This window comes from Dermacentor variabilis, chromosome 3, assembly GCF_050947875.1.
Source record: "Dermacentor variabilis isolate Ectoservices chromosome 3, ASM5094787v1, whole genome shotgun sequence".
In the NCBI taxonomy this organism is placed as follows: Eukaryota; Metazoa; Arthropoda; class Arachnida; order Ixodida; family Ixodidae; genus Dermacentor; species Dermacentor variabilis.
Genome location: NC_134570.1, coordinates 229,855,118 through 229,874,539, shown reverse-complemented (window position 1 = coordinate 229,874,539; position 19,422 = coordinate 229,855,118). Strand labels below are relative to the sequence as shown.

Below are 19,422 nucleotides of genomic sequence, written 5' to 3'. Positions count from 1 at the left end.
AAGACCTCGCAAGCATACAAAGAGGCATAGGGTGAAGGGGGCATATTGTACAATAAATAACAAGGTACAATTGGTAAAAAGATATTGATGTATGCAAGGATTTCAAAATTTGGCACAAAATGAAGAGAGTTGCATATTAAGGAAAACACACAGATGTTAAAAAAAAAAAAGAAATGAGCAGCTAAACATAAAAACTGCAAAAGGTTGCATAACACAGCAACAATAACAGCAAGAACCATCGCATAAACACACTAGTTACATTGTGTGGGGATGCTATACATTGCGTAATTTAAAAAAAAAAAGAACATGAGCCATTCCACTCTGTGAAGGTGTATGACCAGAGAAGTTGTTTAGTACACGACACAGAGGTGACACAGAATGGGGACGGTGTGCATAGTCTGGACTTCCGAGGAGCAATGCACCTACGGAGAGTGGCGGCAGGAACAGAGACGAGAATGCAATTGTTGCTGGGAGTACGAACCACACACGGCCTCCCCATTACGACGAGAGAAGAGAAGTGAAATTCAAGATGAATAACAGCAGCTTGTCTTAATACACGTGCGACGGCGTTGCCACCACTGGAGAGTGGCAGAAAACTAGGCACGGAAGCGGTTGGAAAGCTGACAAAGAAAGGGCAGTCATGGGCCGGACTTTCGGGCTTAGACCCGATCGTAGTACCCGTCATTACCGTTGTTTCTGTAACAAGCATGTGACGCCTCCTCGGGCATATCTTCAATGGCCTGCCAGGCTCGGTGGCCTGACAGGCTCAGTTAGGCAACATTGGTCACCGCACCAATAAACACCGCACAGCTGCTCGGCGGTCAGTCATCGTTCAGCACCACCATGCTGCGGAGCGTCCGTGTAACGAAGGGTGCCTCGAGACCTCCCTTGTTTACACTGGCGACGAGGATGGTGACGAATACCGACGGATGGTCCCACGCTGCCACGAGCGGCGAAACACCACCCCCCGTTGCTGCCGCCATGCCACTGTATGGAAGGCTCGAGCCGTTCGAAGGAGATGGGCCCGTTTGGCCAATTTATGAGGATCAAGTCCACATGTTCTTCCGGGCTAACGACACACACGAGGCCAAACAGCGGGACATTTTTCTCGTCAGCTGTGGGACCTGCGCCTTCAGTCTCCTGTTCGACCTTCTCAAGCCAGTGACACCGCATGTCAAGATGCTGGGGGAGCTGCTCGCCATACTGCGCTTGCATTTCAACCCAGCACCGTCCACACTAATGAAACGTTTCCGCTTCAATAACCGGAGCAGCCGGAAAGGAGAAACACTCGGGCAGTTTGTTGCTGTGCTATGAGGGTTAGCAGGTGCCTGCGTTTTCGGGGACCAGCTGGACTCGCTCCTCCGGGACTGCTTCGTCTGCGGCATCAACAACCCCGCCATGCAGACGTGACGCCTGGACCTTCCCGACCCTTCGCTGGACGACGTCGTGAAGGCAGCCCTGGCAATGGAAGCTGCCGCCAAGGACTCCGGCGAGACTGCCCGCGCGACTGGCTCACCATCGGCGGAAGCGACAGTCAACAAGGCGACAAAGGGCAATACCTGCGGTCACTGTGGTGGAGCCAACTCCCCCTCACAGTGCCAGTTCTCTCAAGTACAATGCTTCACGTGCGGGAAAACTGGGCACCTGGCACGGGAATGCCGACGGGGGAGGACGAACAGCAAACAGGAGCAGCAGCCTGGTTCAAGCCCAGGTACCACACAAGCCCACGGCCTGGGTAGCTGTCGCAAGGATACGGGCCCGGGGCGTGCAGCAGTAGGCCCAAGTTCTTCCGCGGCCAAGCTCCACGTCATGGCCGAGGACCCGCCGATTTTCGACATGTGGTACACAGGCTTTGTACCATGGTCTGTGCCACCGTACATGTTGACCGTCGAAATCTGCAGGCACCCCATTTCCATGGAGCTGGACACAGGGGCCAGCATGTCTGTCATGGCCGGGAAACTGTCCAAGCGTACCTTCCCTGGCGTGTCCATCGAGGCTTCGGGCGTGATGCTGCGCAGCTACTCTGGGCAGCTCTGCCAAGTCCAGGGTCAGGCACAGATCAGCGTTCGCTTTGGCGACAGCGAGGCAACCCTTCCCCTTTACTTAACCAAGAGGTCGCTGCTGGGCCGAAACTGGATTCATGCACTGGGCTTTCGTCTGCCAGAGTACCAGGAAGCCAGCCTGCATGCGGTGACAGACGTCCCAGCCTCCTAACCAAGTTCAAGTCCCTGTTCCAGCCAGGGTTGGGCACATACGCCAGCACGACGGCTGGCATCTATGTACCTGAGGGAGCCCGGCCACGTTTTTTCAAGTCTCGCCCACTGCCGTTCGCCCTGAAGGACGGGGTCACCCAGGAGCTGCAATGGTTACAACGAGAGGGCATCCTGGTGCCCGTCAAGACATCTGAATAGGCCGCTCCCGTCGTACCAGTCCTCAAGCGAGATGGCAGGGTCCGGATCTGCGGGGATTTCAAGGTTACCATCAACCCCGTCACTATCGTTGAGAAGTACCCATTGCCCCGGATTGAAGATCTCTGACCAGCATCATCTGGTGGACCGAAGCTCACCAAGCTCGACCTCAGAGATGCTTACCAGCAGCTGGTTCTCCAGGATGCCTCCCAGATGTATATCACAATATCGACAATTTGGGACTCTTCCAGTACACGCGCTTACCATTTGGTGTGGCCTGAGCCCCAGCCATATTTCAGGGGCAGATGGATGTCTTCAGGTGCATGAGGCACGTAGCGGTGTACTTAGAAGAAATCCTAGTTACTGGCAGCGACAACTGGGACCACCTGCAGAAAAAGCACAACGTCCTCGCACGGTTGCAGGACGCCAGCCTCAAGCTCAAGCCAGAAAAGTGCATTTTCCTGGCCCCAGTGTTGAGTACTTGGGACATGTCATTTGCCAGGCTGGCCTAGCCCTGGCTACCTGGAAAGTTGATGCTGTGCTCAAGGCGCCTAAGCCCCAGAACGAGAAGGAGCTTCAGAGCAACCTCGGCCTCATCAACTTCTACAGGAGTTTTCTGCCGAACCTGTCGGAGCATCTACAGCCGCTCCATCTTCCACTTCGAGATGGTCAGCAATGGGTCTGGAAAAAGGAGCAGGACCGGGCTTTCCAGCACAGCAAGGAGCTAATCACCAATCACGTGCTAGTACACTTCGATCCTGCCATGCCTGTCATCCTGACCGTAGATGCGTCGCCGTACGGCGAGGGAGCTGTCCTGGCACCCAGGGACAAGGATGGCCACGAACGTCTTGTGTCGTTTGCTTCTCGTCGGCTTCATGCTGCAGAGCAACGCTACAGCCAGCTGGACAAGGAAAGCTTGGCCCTCATGTTCGGTGTCAAACACTTCCACCAGTATCTGTGGGGCCGGAAGTTCGAGGCAGTCACCGACCACAAGCCGCTGTTGGGGCTTGACAAGGCAGTTCTCGTGCAGGCGTCACCTCGAGTGGTACGCCGAGCCTTGAGGCTGGCAGCTTACAGTTACCAGCTGGTTTACCATCCGGGAAAGGACCTGGGACCTGCTGATGCCCTGAGCCACCTGCCCTGCAAGAGGTGCCTGATGCTGTTCCAGAACCTGCTGAAGTGCTCATGCTGGAGCACGCATACCTGGAGGTGCTCTCCAGATCTGCAGTATCGCAAGCGACCAGCCGGGACCCAGTCCTGTCTCAGGTGGTCAAGGCGGTGTCCTGTGGGGAGGAATAGGTTCAGCAGGCCTATAGCCACAAGGCCATCGAGCTGAGCTTGCAGCAGGGCTGCCTACTGTGGGGTTCCAGGGTGGTGATACCATAATATCTCCGGTCCAGGGTTCTGCAGTTGCTGCACGCGGGTCATCCGGGCGTGGAAAAGACCAAGATTTTGGCCTGGTTCCATGTTTGGTGGTCTGGCCTGGACCAGACATCGCACATATGGTGCCGAGCTTCCAAATCTGCCAGGAGCATCAGCGGGCCTCACGTCATGTGGAAATAACCCCCTGGCCGTTCCCACAGAGACCCTGGTCCCGCCTGCATGTGGATTTTGGGACACCCTTCAAGGGCCATTACTTCCTGGTGGTAGTGGACGCCTTTTTGAAGTGGGTGGAGGTTCTACTTGTCACCACTATATCAGCAGGTGCGCCCATTGCAGTGCTACCACAGGTCTTCACCGCCCAGAGTTTGCCGGACATCATCGTGTCCGACAATGGTCCTGTTTTCGCCAGCACAAAGTACCTGGCCTGGCTGACGAGGAACGGAATCCGCTGGGTGATGGTTCCGCCGTACCACCCTGCTTCAAACAGTGCAGCCGAGCGGGTGGTGCAAACCACCAAGGACAAGCTCAAGAAGAGCCAGACTTGGGATTTCCGGACGCAGATTGCCCGGATACTGTTTCAGTACCGGACCACACTCCACGATGTCACTGGCCGTGCCCCCTGTGAGCTCCTGCTGGGTCGGATGGTCAAGACATCCTTGGACGTCTTGCATCCGGACCTCTGATCCACAGTGCTTCTGAAGCAGCTGAAGCAGAAGCTGGCTGCTGACCAAGGGTGCCATCCCGGGCCTTTGCCGGAATCGGGAGCTCCAGCTTTCGCCAGGAACTTCTGTCCTGGCCCACTCTGGTCTGCCGGACAGGTGATGTCTCCTGCCAGCGCCTCATCGCTGTTCGTCCGCATGCCAGAGGGGGCCACATGGCACAGACACGTCGACCATGTTAGGCCTCACCTCGGGATCTGGCCTGCACCCTCGACTGCCGCTTCAGAGTTCCAGCCCGCAGGAGGGCTAGCGGACACCAATCGCTTCCAGCAGAGCACCGCCCACCTCAGAGGCGGCAAGCGTTGCCAGTGGTGCGTTGCCCATTGGGCCGGCATCAAGTCAGGCACCATTCATAAGGCCGACCACTGCGGACCCTCCGGACAGAGCGAAGCTGGCTCAGGCAGCACCCGACGTTGCCACACTCGGCCCGTCAACACCGGTGCCCAGGCGGAGCACTCGTTGGCAGAGGCCACCGGACTGTTACTCGCCTGGGTAGTAGGCACTGTCGACTCGGCTAGGACAGAAGCAGAGCCTTATGCTCTGAACTTGGATGTTTGTTTATTTTAGTTAACAAACAAACTGGGGGCAATGGGGTGTAGCAAGCATGTGACGCCCCTCGGGTATAATCTTGTTGGCCCGCCAGGCTTGGTAGGCAACCTTGGTCACCGCACCAATAAACACTGGTGAGCACAGCTGCTCGGCGGTCAGTCATCGTTCGTCACCACCACGCTGCGGAGCATCTTTCTAACAGAGGGTGCCTCGAGCCCTCCCTCGTTCACGAACCCGGGCGGATCGTGACAACTAGTGAAGAACCATCTTCCCAAAATTATCAAGAAAGATTACTTGTACATGGCACCCACTCACATTACAGTCCAAGGTATTTCTAAAATAATAGAAAACCTTAAAATGCCTTTTTCTGGTACTGATATCAAATCCAAAATTTTAAAGAATACTGCATCAGTCTCAAGCATACTTTTATTCCACATATTACAGCAGTCATTAATTACTGGAAAGTTACCTGCTGACAGGAAGTTGGAGAAGGCAGTGCCAGTCCCAAAAAGTGGGAATGAAAATTCACCTGGAAATTATCGCCCCATTTCCCTGATATGGATTTGTTGCACAATGCTTGAGCGTCTCACATTCACGCTCATCTAGAGTACAACAGTTTATTTTTTTCTAATCTGCATGGGTTCCGAAAGGGTTTTTCTTGTCAGACTCATGTCTTCGAATCTGCTATTGACCTGCACTCTAACATGAACAGTAATGTACAGACAGATTACATATTTCTTGACTTTGCTAATACCTTTGATCGTGTAGCTCAAAACTATCATCGCAAAGACTAGATTTGCTTACGTTAACGTGGCTCTGTAATTTTCTAAGAAATCGACAGCAATTTACTGCAGTAAACAATTATTCTTCATCATTTTGTTACCTTTTCGCTGGGGTACCACAAAGAAGCGTTGTAGGACCCTTACTTTTTCTCATCTACATTAATGATTTGCCTGACAAAATATCATCTCGTATGAGCATATTTGCTGGTGATATTTACCATCCAACGTACAACCATCTCGCCCTTCAACGGGAGCTTGAACATATTGGTGAGTGGTGCAAGACCTGAATAATTACTTTAAACATTTCCATGCACAAACTAGCCCCCTTAAGCCGTAAACTCTATCGGCTTATATAAGATTGGTAACAACATTGTGGAACGTACTAAGCAGTGAAAGTACCTAGGCACAAACTGAACCCCAAATCTTTCTTGGTCCACACATACCGTAAAATTATGAGCAAGCGCCCCTCTTATGGTCAAAGATAATCCAAGAAAGTTTGGGGTGGGGGGTGCTTTGCTTGGTCGCATAGAAAATTCAAGGGCTGTCAGCCCAGGATCCGGCAGCTAGTGAGCTAGGCCTATACCGTCTCCCAGCAATCGCAGGCTCGCCTGGCTTACTCGTTCGCTTCCGTCAGCATTGATAAAGTCAAATATATTGCAATTTAAGCACGATATAATTGTGCATGAGTTGTGCTGACCAAGATAGGCGCTTTATTACGAGCTGCATGCAGTCGCATTGCAAGCGCCACCAGCCTCCCATTCGACGGCCCAGCGAGCTAGGCCTGCTGGCTCCTAGTCATTGGCGGCTGTCAACGGAGCCGACACAGCGGATGAGGCCTTGCGGAAACACATCTACACTGCTCACACAGTTGTTTATATTGGCATCTTTTGCTTAAAAGAAGAGCTGGGCAAACACGTTTGTTTTCACTGAATTTGCAAACTTATTCTAGCGTCCATGTAGGGGTGCAGGTTCTGGGCAGAGCTACGCTCCCCTCATTCATTCGTACCACGAGTCCCCCAAGTCGGACTGCAACGCGCGATGGATCGCACACAAAATCGCACCCCGTGTCTCGCACTATGCGACACTTACTTCCATGTCTGACCCAACATGGTGACTGACGAAGGCCATGCAGAAGGTACCTGGCTATGGGTGAATTATCAGGCCTCGGCAGAAGTGCGCCTAAACCATAAATTTCTTTCCAAATCTCAGTAAATTGAGTCATTTTATGTAACTTAATATGCACATTTGTAAAAAGTTGAGAAAGAAAAGTTGCCAAACAGTTTGGTGAAAATGCATGAGGCGGTGAACAGGGTCAAAAAAGGGATGGGATGCTTGCTCGGTTGTTGGCACCAATTTCAACTCACTCAAAAGTGGAGGAGGGGTGCTCGCACGGGTAGGGGCACTTGCTCAGAATTTTCTGGTATTAGTACTTCTCTCTGTGCCAACACATCAAGGTCACTAGGTTACCTATACGATCACCTACTTAATTCTCCCTCCAGTATAGGTAAACTGCCTTATCTCGTTTTAATTCATCCTCAACTTGAGTTTGCCTCCTCAATTGGGTCCCTTATCAACAATATCTTATTAAAATGTTAGAGGCTACTCAGAAGAGAGCGATTCTGTTCATTACGCATATTTACCGTTAACCATCCAGCATAACAGAAATTAAACAAGACCTTTCCTTTGAGCCAATAATTACTTGTCGTGATGTTGCTCTTTTATCCCTATTCCACAATTCAATCACACCAGTATGATGTCCACTGTACACCTTAATCTTGCTCATCCAACTTCCCGCAGACTGCATAACAACTTTAGCTTAGCACGCATGTACGGTAATACTGACACATTTAACTTATCGGCTCTTCTACAAGCTATCTGTCCATTGAATTACCTTCTGGGTAACCTTGCATCGGAGCAAGGTCACGCAATGTTTCACGATTATCTTAAAAGGCCCCTCACCAGGCCATATAGCAAATTTCAGTTATAAGCAGGAAGTTGTTACGTGCCCACTAAGGAGCGTTCTGCCACATATATTTTCCAAATTGGCTAATTAAAAGAGAGACAGAAATATTTCAGTGCCACAAAGCAATGATTTCAGGAGGTGAGTGCCACTATCAAGCAAGACACTCTCTCCACTTGCCCCACCTAGCCTTGGCAAGTGAAATTCCTTCCCTGTGTTCTCCCATACTGGAGCTCGAGGATCGCATGACGCATGCGTCACGGGCCCCACCTTAATTTTTTTTTTCCCTCTCTTTTTAGGTGTGTGCTGCACTTCCACTGATGGTGTCACACGCGAGCTGTTGCATTTGCATCGCTTCATGCAGCACACGATTATGCTTGCCATGCACGAGAACACCCGACTAGCAGTTTAAGTCAGTGCTACATGAACAATGAGGCAGACAAAAGCAGTTCATAGAGCATGATTGCATGCTGGGACACAGTAAGAAAATGGCATTGTTTCTTTGTCTACTCGTGCGCGAATGCACGACGTGGGAACAAGCAGACAAAACGAAAGTACATCTCACCTGCTGTGGTACATAGTGAAACAAAAGCTTGCAAACATTCGGTTTGCAGATATTTTTATTTCTCTAAACTTTAATTCGTCTATTGAAGCAACTGCTTAAGCAAATAACTGATGCTGCTTCGAATAATTCTTGCAGTCACGTGTCCTGATAAGTGACGTCACAGCACTGCCATGTACGCAGCTGCACTTGTGCGATGTGCATCGGCTCTCCTGCTGGGAGCGGGGGCGGTACCCGCGAGGAGAAGGGCGTTTGATTTGGAATTTGAGCTCTTTCGGCGGCACATAGTGATGTAATACTCAGCAGACATGATTGTTAGCATGCATTGCACGCACGGCGCTTGTCAGCTAAAAATGGCCAGACCTGGTGAGGGGCCCTTTAAAGATGTCTATGCTCCAAAATCTGATGTTTTGCACTTGCCACTTTCCCCGCTGTAGCCGATATATTGGTCTTTTTTTTATTTTTTATGGGAGAATAATCTTTTGTCAATTGTTTTTATTCTCCACAGCACTGTTGACATTGAGTTAAAATTGCTTTTTGTTCGTCGTTGCGTTTTAATTTTTTTCAACCTGGAATGTTGTTACTCCCTTGCTTTTTATGGGTATCTTATTATTATTATTATTATTATTATTATTATTATTATTATTATTATTTACAGCATACTGCAGACCCTAACTTGGTCCTAGCAGGAGGGGCAACACAAAAAGAACAACAATAACAACTGCAAAAAGCACAGCAAATTACATTGCAGTATTGAGAATATATAAACAATGACACATAGCAGGAACAGAAAACAATAACTCTGCAACAGTCAACAAGTAATTTTGTCCAAGGCATCAGTACTGGTTAGTAGATCAGTCAGGAGTAAATTCCATTGGGTGATTGTGCGTGGAAAGAAAGAGTATTTAAAAACATTGACTTAAGTTGTTGGGTCTATTCGCACCTTTCTGCACTAATCGATGTTTTAGTTTGTTAAGGTGTTATTGTCTTTTAATCTTTATTACTTTGTTAAGGTGTTGTATTTACTGTACTGCCCCCCTTACACAATGCCCCAGGGGGGGCTCTTTAACCCTTTGAGGGTCAATGACGTAAATATATGGTGCCGTGAACAAGTCCAAAAATGGTCCATGCCATATATTTACGGCGCCGTCTGTACGTTTAAAAAGCGCGCCAATTTATTAACTTTTTCTTTTCTGTCATATGCTGCCACTGTGTGGGAATACAGGGAATTTTTTTCGTGCGCCTACTTCTCTCGGTTTTCGTTGCATGGTTTGTTTTAGAGCTAGTTTGCTCCCGCGCATCTATATACTGCCGCTCGCGCATTGGCGTGCGGGTGGGCGACAGTTTGAGTTTTGTTCCATGGGTGGTTTTAGCTTCTTGCGCTTGCAAAAATGATGGCTATCTCATTACTAATCACTCAAAGGGCAACCGCTTGTTTCTCGCTCGTTTAGTGCTCACAGGAGTGTGCATAGGAAGGATGCCGCCGTATCTGCGTTTCTGTTGCATATTTTTTTTTGACACTCACAGAAAATAATTCCTTCTCGTTGGCGATAAGATGACTAGCGGAAGTTTGTAACACGCTTTGCTTTTTTTGACAGTATACAACCACACAGTTTTCTTGAGCGTGCCCACCTACGCTGTTCAATTACGCTATGGACGTACATATTAGTGTAAGAGCCGGAACATTTGAGTGTTGCGAAATATTCTCGTGTGCACATTTTCAAAGCCTTGAACTATGTGTATAACAATGCATCAAATTTTTAATTTTTATAAGTTTATTTCCTTTTTTATTGTTATCTTTCATGAATGAAGAGTACATATATACCAACACAAAATATTCTTTTCTCACTTTACGATCACCCTAAAAAAATTACGGTAAATTTTTATAGAAATAAGTCCCTAAGAAGAACTGGAATCTGCAATAAAGAAAATCGACCCTGGGCAGTTGCACATGGCAAAAAAAATTGACCCTCAAAGGGTTAAAATACTTATAAATAAATTAATATCCAAAGTCCTCCATGGTTCTTACCACAAGAGTTGAACACATGGATTGACACTGCTGCAAAATAAAACACACACACACACACACACACACACACACACACACACACACACATGTATATATATATATATATATATATATATATATATATATATATATATATATATCTTGAGATATCAGAGTTTGAATTATTGAGGGTTGACCGTACAGTTGAAAGGCTTTAAAGCTTACCTTGAGATTTTTAAAGCTTAATTTCAGAGCTTTTCAGAAAATTTTTCAGAATAATTTTTAAGCCCGTTCATTCATGGATCATTCCACCCCAAACGTCCCAGACATTGCGCTCGCACCTCTCCAATTCAATTCTAAAAAAATTGTTGATGATCATTTTAGTGCACTATTTGCTCTCGTAAAGTATTTTTGGAAGAAACAATTTTTTCTGTCTCTTACAGTGATTTGAATGTTGCCGTAGTGGGCAAAACCAAGGTTGCCAAAAGTACTCTCAAATATACAATACTACACGTAAAGCCGTAAATATCTTCTATTAGCTAGAAAGGGAATGGCGCTTTTTTCATTCTTTCCCATTGGCAACCACTACTGTGTCTCACGAAATACTTTATGGTGAAGCAATACGGCAATTCTGTGCCTGTTCTGATTATTTTTTTTTCAATTCTACAAAGTTTACAGACACAATACGACTATATCACATGGCTGGATAGTTGGCAGTAAGCGTATCAAAAATGTAATGAAGTCGATGACCAAGTAGTTTCGAAGTGGAAGGGGCGCAAACATCGGAAAATATGTGAAATGCCCTATGTTCAGTCACATGGAGATTGGTGATGTGGTTCAAGTAAAAATGCACGCTTGCGGTCATTTGGAAGAGTAAACAACGGAGATACATCTGAGAAAGTTTAATAGGAGTGATTTTTGTTTTAAGCAAGAAAAAAAATTTATGTTGGGTGTTCGCCGTGTCCATGGGCGCCGGGGCCTGTATGTCTTAACTTTTTTACTGTGCCGCAACACTTCCTTGGGGCAATGGAAATATGCGGCAACTACAAGGAGGGGGCACACCCCTAAAGGGCAGGTGCCTCTTGGGAAGGTCGACATCTCCATTCGCACGGCCATCGGGCAAGTCATTCCCAGGGTGGAGGTCTACCACATACTCAGTATGCTGATCGAGGCAAACGGTAGTAACGGTCAAATGATCACTCGTATTGCCACCAAAACGGACAACCATGGTCAGGCCCATCACTAGGGTCTCCAACAGTGGCGGAGGGCTGGGGGAGGACAACTTTCTTAGGTTAACCATGCCTTCCTAACGAGTTACATCACGTACTTGGCCACCACACATCGCTGGCTACGAGAGGGCAAAGCTCGAAGCATTGATGCGCAATAGCATCAAAAAGGTGCTCGGCATCCCCATGGGCACCAGCATGGAGAAGCTCATGCAGCTGGGGGTCCACAACACCCTCGACGAGGTTGTCGAGGCACAGCAGACGACCCAGGTTGTCAGGCTCTCTGCCTCTCCTGCGGGGAGGCGGATTCTAGGGGTGCTGGACTGCAACTGCACTGCCGTCAGGCAAGTCATTCCCAGGGTGGAGGTCAACCGCATACTCAGTATGCTGATGGCGGTGCGGGCTCGATGCGGCGGCGCGGAAGGCCATCACGGTCTCGCCGTTCCCACGCAACTGCACCTGCAACAGAATGTAGGCAGCCGCCCGCTTCTCGGATCCGTCACCGGCAATCCACGATCAGTCCAACCTCGCTGCTCAGCTATGGCCATCCAGGGGGCCTGCAGCGTAGTGGTCAGGCACGGTCTGCCTGTCCCGACGTGGGAGCAGCAGCCCGCGGCGGCACCTCCCTCGTAATGGGGTTTCGGAGTCACTCCTCAGGACCTTAACAAAGTTCACTGCCTGCTTGCTGCCTTTTCTAGCTAAAAGCAGATATTTAAGGCATTCCGTGTTGTATTGTATATTTGGGAGTATTTTTTGGCAACCTAGGTTTCACCTACTACAGCAACATTCAAATCACTGTACGAGACTGAAAATACCGTTCTTACAAAAATACTTTGCGAGGGCAAATAGTGCACTAAAATGATCGTCCACAATTTTTTTAGAACAGAGTCAGAGAGGGTCAAGCGCAATGTTTGGGACGTTTGGCATGGAATGACCCTCATGAAAGCTAACCAGTAATATTTTTCCTAATGTTTCTCAGGGGCATGATGAAAAAGCAGCATCAAAGATGCAACTAAAGGAGATGAAGTAACAGGTCCTGTGCTTGTGTTACACCTTTTCCACTGCACCAACTGACCCAGTACAGACAGGATCAATTTGCCACATGAGATCACTAGAACCATGCACAACTAGCTCAAGTACAACGGGAGTTGAATCATACCAACTGGCAGACGGGCCATCCACCGAGGCGTAGCTGCGTGAGCTCCACCAGAGCAGCTAAGGGGGCACGGAACAGCTCCGACTGGAGGGAGCAGCCGCGCATGTGCTCAACCACACCTCGCACCAGTGGCACAAACACCTGCAATGGTATTTCAAGGAGGGAAGGGGGGCAGCATATAACACAAATAGACTTCCATTACTCCTGTTTATTTAATTTTTCGGTTCATTCAACCCCAGCCAAAAGTCCCAACTGGCACCTATCCATGTCTATGGGCTCAAACTTTAGTTACTTTGCTAAAAAAATTGGCCTTCACTAGATGATTTTAAATTGACCAGTCAACATGCACGTGCCTTACCCTAACGATGACGCCAATTGCGACTCGTTTAGTGGCAGCGTCTATGCTGGCAACAGTGAATGCGTTGAACCCATCTCACCTCCCGTTCCAAATGGCTATTTTCAGCCTGCCCTAGGAAGATGTCTGATTAGGGTATTTACACAATTATAATGTGCGTTTACTTTTTTTTTTTTTTGAGAGAGAGACAACTGGTGCAAAAATTGTCTGCACTGTGATCTGAAGCCAATACCACCTTCAAGACATTTTTATGCTTTGCCGCATAATAATAGTGTATTGTGGCAATGCTAACTTTGGAAAAGTGGCAGCCATTGTGCACCCTTGCCTATTTTTCCTGCTAAAACATTGAGTGCGCATTGAATTTCTATTTTGTTTTGCAGCTGTAACATCATTTCTATGCAAGTTTCCTGCTTTGGACACGCAGAAAGTGAGAGCACATTTGTTTTGAGGAGCATGTTTGGGCTAATACCACTAAGTGAGTCAGCGTTTTTTCGTCTTGTTTACTTCGACCAGTCAGATTTTTCAATCAATTTCGGCAGTACCACCAGGGCAAATTAACAGAAGTCAACTTTATTACTCATATATAAATGAGACCTGTAGCTATCGCTTCACGTACTATGCTTGCTGCTGAGCGGAACTATAGTCAGACTGACAAGGAAGGTCTTGCTTTGGTATTTGGTGTCCGCAAATTTCATCAGTACCTGTGAAGAACGCTGTTCACCGCTGTAACAGACCACCAGCCATTGCTAAGAATTTTTCGTTCAAGTCGAAGTGTGCCAAGCAAGGCATCACCGAGAGTTTTCAGGTGGGCACTCACACTATCAAGCTATCAATTCAAGCTCGTCTGCAAACCAGGCCGAATGCTAGGCCATGCTGATGGACTCAGCTGGCTACCTCTTCCCGCAACTGAGGTTCATGACTCTACGCCTGCCAATGTCTTCATGTTAGAACAAGCGTACCCTGATGTCCTGTCACCTGCAGTTGTAAGACGCACTACGGCAAGGGATCCCATGCTGTCACAAGTGGCTGAGGCTGTCCTGACTGGGAGTCCTTTTCCAGAAGGTGGAGACTGGGGCCCTTATGCTACAAGGACTAATGAACTTAGTCTGCATGAAGGATGCCTCTTGTGGGGAGCCCATGTCATCGTTCCCAAGTCCCTGCAGTCCAAAGTACTCAAGCTTTTGCACGCTGGCATCCCAGAATTTAGAAATCAAAGATGATTGCTCGGTCCGATATGTGGTGGCCTGGAATCGACAATGACATGACGAACCAGGTGCAGAACTGGCCTGTTTGCCAAGCGCACCAGAAGTGCGGCCAGAGGATACCAGTTATGCCATGGCCGTTTCCTGACAAGCCATGGCCCAGGATCCATGTTCATTTTGAAGGTCCATTCAGGGGACACTACTTCCTCGTGATGGCGGACGCTTTTTCCAAGTAGGCAGAAGTTCACTCTGTTCCATCACCATCTGCAGAGGCCACAATCTCTGTGTTCAGGACTGTCTTTCCTCAACATGGTCTGCCAGACATCATTGTTTCCGACAATGGGCCAACACTCACCAGCAGTCAGTACGCTGACTTCCTGAACAGGAATGGCATCCGTTGCATGCTGGTGCCTCCATATTACCCTGCTTCCAATGGGGCTGCAGAGCGGGTAGAACAGACTATTAAAGCTAAACTGAAGAAAAGCACACCGGGTGAATTCAGGGCACAAGTGGCCAGGGTGCTCTTCCCCTACCGCTCAATGCCTCATAAAGTAACAGGCCGTGCGAGCTGTTCATGGGAAGAAGAATCAAGAAACCTTTGGAAGTCATGCGCCCAAGCCCTCGATCATCTGTTGAACTGAAGCAGATAAAGCAAAAACTACATGCATATAAGGGTTGCCACATTGCGCCAATAATGGACCCACATGTCCCAGTGCTCACCAGGAACTTCCGATCAGGTCCACCATGGGTACCTGCTTCTGTCCTATGAGCTGCGCCTCATCTGAGGTTGTATGACAAGATGGAACTGTGTGGCACAGACATGGGGACCACATTCACCCTAACCTTGTACAGCCACCATCACCTGCAAACACTGACTCTAGACCAGCCAGCTGAGCAACAAGCAACAGAGCCTGTGGAGCCTGCAGGCGCTGCTGCTGCGCCAGAACAGCCACAAAGTCAGCCACACAACAGAACTGGGCTGCCAGCAGCAGCCGTCGTGTCGGGAGAAAGCCCTGTCGCACTATGAAAAAGTCCCCGGACAACATACCCTGTGAACCGATATTCTCCATGACAAGAACTAAAGGGGGAGGAGTGTGACAATTGTTAGTGTTATGCTGCTAGCGCCACCTACTGCTGCGAGCAGAAAAGGGAGTGACGAGAGCAGGGCTGGGGAGTTTGGAAGAGGCAATAAACAATTGTTATGTGCTCACTGTGAGCTCGGGTCTTGGCTCCACTTCTTCCGGCTACATGTGACAAGAAGCCGTCATGGGGACACACACACAAAAAAAGCTTCAAATGGTTCGATGCTGTTTGTATTGCACCACATCCTAAGGCAGAATGATGTGTTAGAATACTAAGACAATGCTATAAGTAATGGAATCCAAAGGTGACTATAGCCAGTTGGCTGAGCCAGGTAAAAGTCCTCAAGCGCCTGTGTTGCAATCCGTCAAATCCCCACAAAGATAGTGGTGAGCGCTCGTTGCCTCTTTTTGTCATCTGCTAGCCTGCGAAGTTCCAGAGAGTAGCCAGACCAAGATCGTCGTGGCTGGTTCTGGCAGTAAGCGGGTAGCTAGAACAGCCCAGCTTGAGTAATATGAACGCCCCGCAGAAGTGCATCGCCCAGTGGGCAGAGCAGCCCGCGGGTAGCCAGAAGTGGAAAATCGAAGAAGCCCAGTGTTGCAGGTACTGCAGCTCAAAGGTGCACGAGATGCGACTGACTGACTCAGTAGTATTCGTCAGGGCCCCAATGTGACGTTTAGGGACCTAATGGGTTTGCCTGTGCCATCAAGGCATACAACCTCAGATGAGGCGCAGCTCATAGGACAGAAGCAGGTACCCATGGTGGACCTGATCGGAAGTTCCTGGTGAGCACTGGGACACCTGGGTCCATTATTGGCGCAATGTGGCAACCCTTATATGCATGTAGTTTTTGCTTTATCTGCTTCAGTTCAACAGACGATCGAAGGCTTGGGCGCATGACTTCCAAAGGTTTCTTGATTCTTCTTCCCATGAACAGCTCGCACGGCCTGTTACTTTATGAGGCATTGAGCGGTAGGGGAAGAGCACCCTGGCCACTTGTGCCCTGAATTCACCCGGTGTGCTTTTCTTCAGTTTAGCTTTAATAGTCTGTTCTACCCGCTCTGCAGCCCCATTGGAAGCAGGGTAATATGGAGGCACCAACATGCAACGGATGCCATTCCTGTTCAGGAAGTCAGCGTACTGACTGCTGGTGAATGTTGGCCCATTGTCGGAAACAATGATGTCTGGCAGACCATGTTGAGGAAAGACAGTCCTGAACACAGAGATTGTGGCCTCTGCAGATGGTGATGGAACAGAGTGAACTTCTGCCTACTTGGAAAAAGCGTCCACCATCACGAGGAAGTAGTGTCCCCTGAATGGACCTCCAAAATGAACATGGATCCTGGGCCATGGCTTGTCAGGAAACGGCCATGGCATAACTGGTATCCTCTGGCCACACTTCTGGTGCACTTGGCAAACAGGCCAGTTCTGCACCTGGTTCGTCATGTCATTGTCGATTCCAGGCCACCACATATCGGACCGAGCAATCATCTTTGATTTCTAAATTCTGGGATGCCAGCGTGCAAAAGCTTAAGTACATGTAGACGTTTAAAATTGTGCCTCTTGTTCAGGATGTGCACAGCAGTGGAAGGCAGTGCTGGGCAGTTTCTCATTACCTCAAAGGGGAGGACATACATCAATATAGTGTTAATACATTTCATATAATACATCAATGCACACTCACGAAATTATATATGCAATAGTACCAGTGTAAACAGATTTCCAAGTAAAAAAGAAGGACGATAAGTAAATCATTACATATTAATAAAATGAAACTATGTTATAATGTAGCAACATCAATTATATGTATAACTTGGGGTAACTGATGGTAGCAACATGGTGCAGAAGGTCATTCCAGCCTATGAGTGCATAGGAAAAAAAAATTAATAGGCACTTCATTGGAGTGGCCTTTATGCCGCTTAAGCTTCACGTGCCCCTTTGTCATCAACAGATTTATCCGACTGCTATATACAGCCTGTTTGCCAGAATACATGGCTTAGTAGGCTCGGCTCCATGACAACAATGGATCACTTAACGATTCAGGCATGGATACTTCGTGGGCAGGGGGACAACCTTGCGCATCGCTGCGACGGAAATTGCGCTGCCACAAACGCATGTGGCAGCTGTCACATGCATTTGCTTGGCAATGTGCACGGCAGAACGATTTTTTTTGCCCCAATTGCGTCATGTGAAACAGCCTTTAGACACCCAATGGCGATGGATCAGAGTCAACACCCAGAGTTGGTCACCTGGCTGGTATTCAGGGCTCGGCAAAGATACTTTGCAATTGTATCATGATACGATATAATATACTCGGGCAACGAGTATTTAAGGTACAGATTATTGTATCCGATACAATCCATTCCATTTGTATCTTAAGATAGTTCGGTACATTTGCAAATTTCTTATTACAGATCTACATATATAATGTAGCAACAAAGCATGCACAAATATGTTTGCTTGAAAATTAACTTCGACCAATGTTTTATTTTCATGAAATGTCTGTTAGCATCTCAATTTTTTTGTCATTCTTCCTTGAAGTATATTTTCATTCTAAAACAATTTCTTGAGGTTGCTTTAGCTGCTTAACATGAAAGCTCTTCATACGCCGGGCAGTCATCGGTTTTGCTTGCTGCTTTTCTAATTAATGGGAGTTGCTGCTCTACTAGCTGACTAGCTAGCAGGTCCCCATCTAATTACAAGAACGCCAATAAGAAGCCTCTGCACGATGGTGTAAATACCTCTGTGGAGTTTTAGGTTGCCCGTTCATGCAATACCATCTACATGTAGACCTCATCGCTTGCCCTCACAGCAGGGCTCTGGTGGAGAGATAAAATAATGTCGTCGCCTTTAGTATTATTCAGGTGGCCTAGTGGCAGAAGTATTTATTTATTTATTTATTTCACGTACTTTCAAAGCCCGAAGGCGTTACAGAAAGGAGTGGAGTCAAAACAAGAAGTAATGCAGTAAAAAATACAAACAAGAAGTATTAACAAAAAATATTAACAAAAGGCATTCTGAACGGCGGTCTTGAAGTTAGTAGGGTCAGTGATGAGTGCGATTGAGGCGGGAAGGCGATTCCAGTCCGTGCTTGTTCTGGGGATGAATGAGTCACTGTACCGGTTAGTACGGCACAATGGCACCCCGATTTTAAGGCTGTGGTCAGTGCGGGCCGAAATATAGGACGGAGGGGCAAGAAGGGTCTCTTTTAAAAGGGGGTTCAAGTGAAAAACTTTGTGAAAAAAGGAGAGACTGGAACATTTGCGGCGTGACGAAAGATCAGGTAAGTTAAGAGTTCGTTTCATTGAAGAAATACTTGCATAGCGAGAATAATTAGATAAGACAAAGCGTGCACTGCAGTTTTGAATACTTTCAAGAGTAGAAACTAATGAAGACTGAGTCGGATCCCAAATGGCTGAAGCATACTCCAATTTGGAGCAAACTAAAGTTTTATAAAGAGTTAGCTTCAGGGAAGAAGGGGCAGAGCTAAAATTACGGCGTAAGTAACCAAGCATGTTATTAGCGTTTTTAGCAACATAGTCAATATGCGAGTGCCAAGAAAGGTTATTTGATACGTGAAGCCCGAGATACTTGTAAGAGCTAACTGACGTCACAGGTGCACCATTAATAAAGTAGGCGTGCATGGAAGTGTTACGAGATATACGCATGGCCTTGCATTTATTTGAATTTAGTTGCATGCACCAATTAGAACACCACTCAATTACGCGGTTAAGGTCGTCCTGCAGCTCTTGGGAATCTGAAGAATTAGAAATTTTACGGTAAAGAACACAGTCATCCGTGAAAAGCTTTATGGAAGAGGAAAGAACGCAGTTCGGAAGATCGTTAATATAGATTAGAAAGAGAAGTGGACCCAGGACTGACCCTTGAGGAACACCTGCTGGTACGTTAGAAAACCGAGAATTACAGTTATTAGTGTTTACAAACTGCGTCCTGTTAGAAAGAAAGTTTTTTATACGCTCGAGTACATTTGCGTCCAAGTTAAGTTGAGTCAGCTTAAGCAGAAGTAAATCA

At 47.9% G+C, this 19,422-nt stretch overlaps 1 protein-coding gene across 5 annotated transcripts in view; it reads right to left on the bottom strand.

Moving 5' to 3' along the window:
* Nucleotides 1-19,422, bottom strand: part of Ube4B (Ubiquitination factor E4B) — a 547,587-nt gene that overhangs the window by 295,690 nt on the left and 232,475 nt on the right. For 4 of the 5 annotated variants that reach the window (XM_075686926.1, XM_075686925.1, XM_075686929.1 and 1 more), the window contains one exon: nucleotides 12,757-12,894. The exons of the other annotated variant lie outside the window; for it this stretch is intronic. In XM_075686926.1, coding sequence (XP_075543041.1) covers nucleotides 12,757-12,894 — 138 coding nt within the window. The remainder of the gene's footprint in view (nucleotides 1-12,756; nucleotides 12,895-19,422) is intronic. 5 annotated transcript variants of the gene reach the window in all.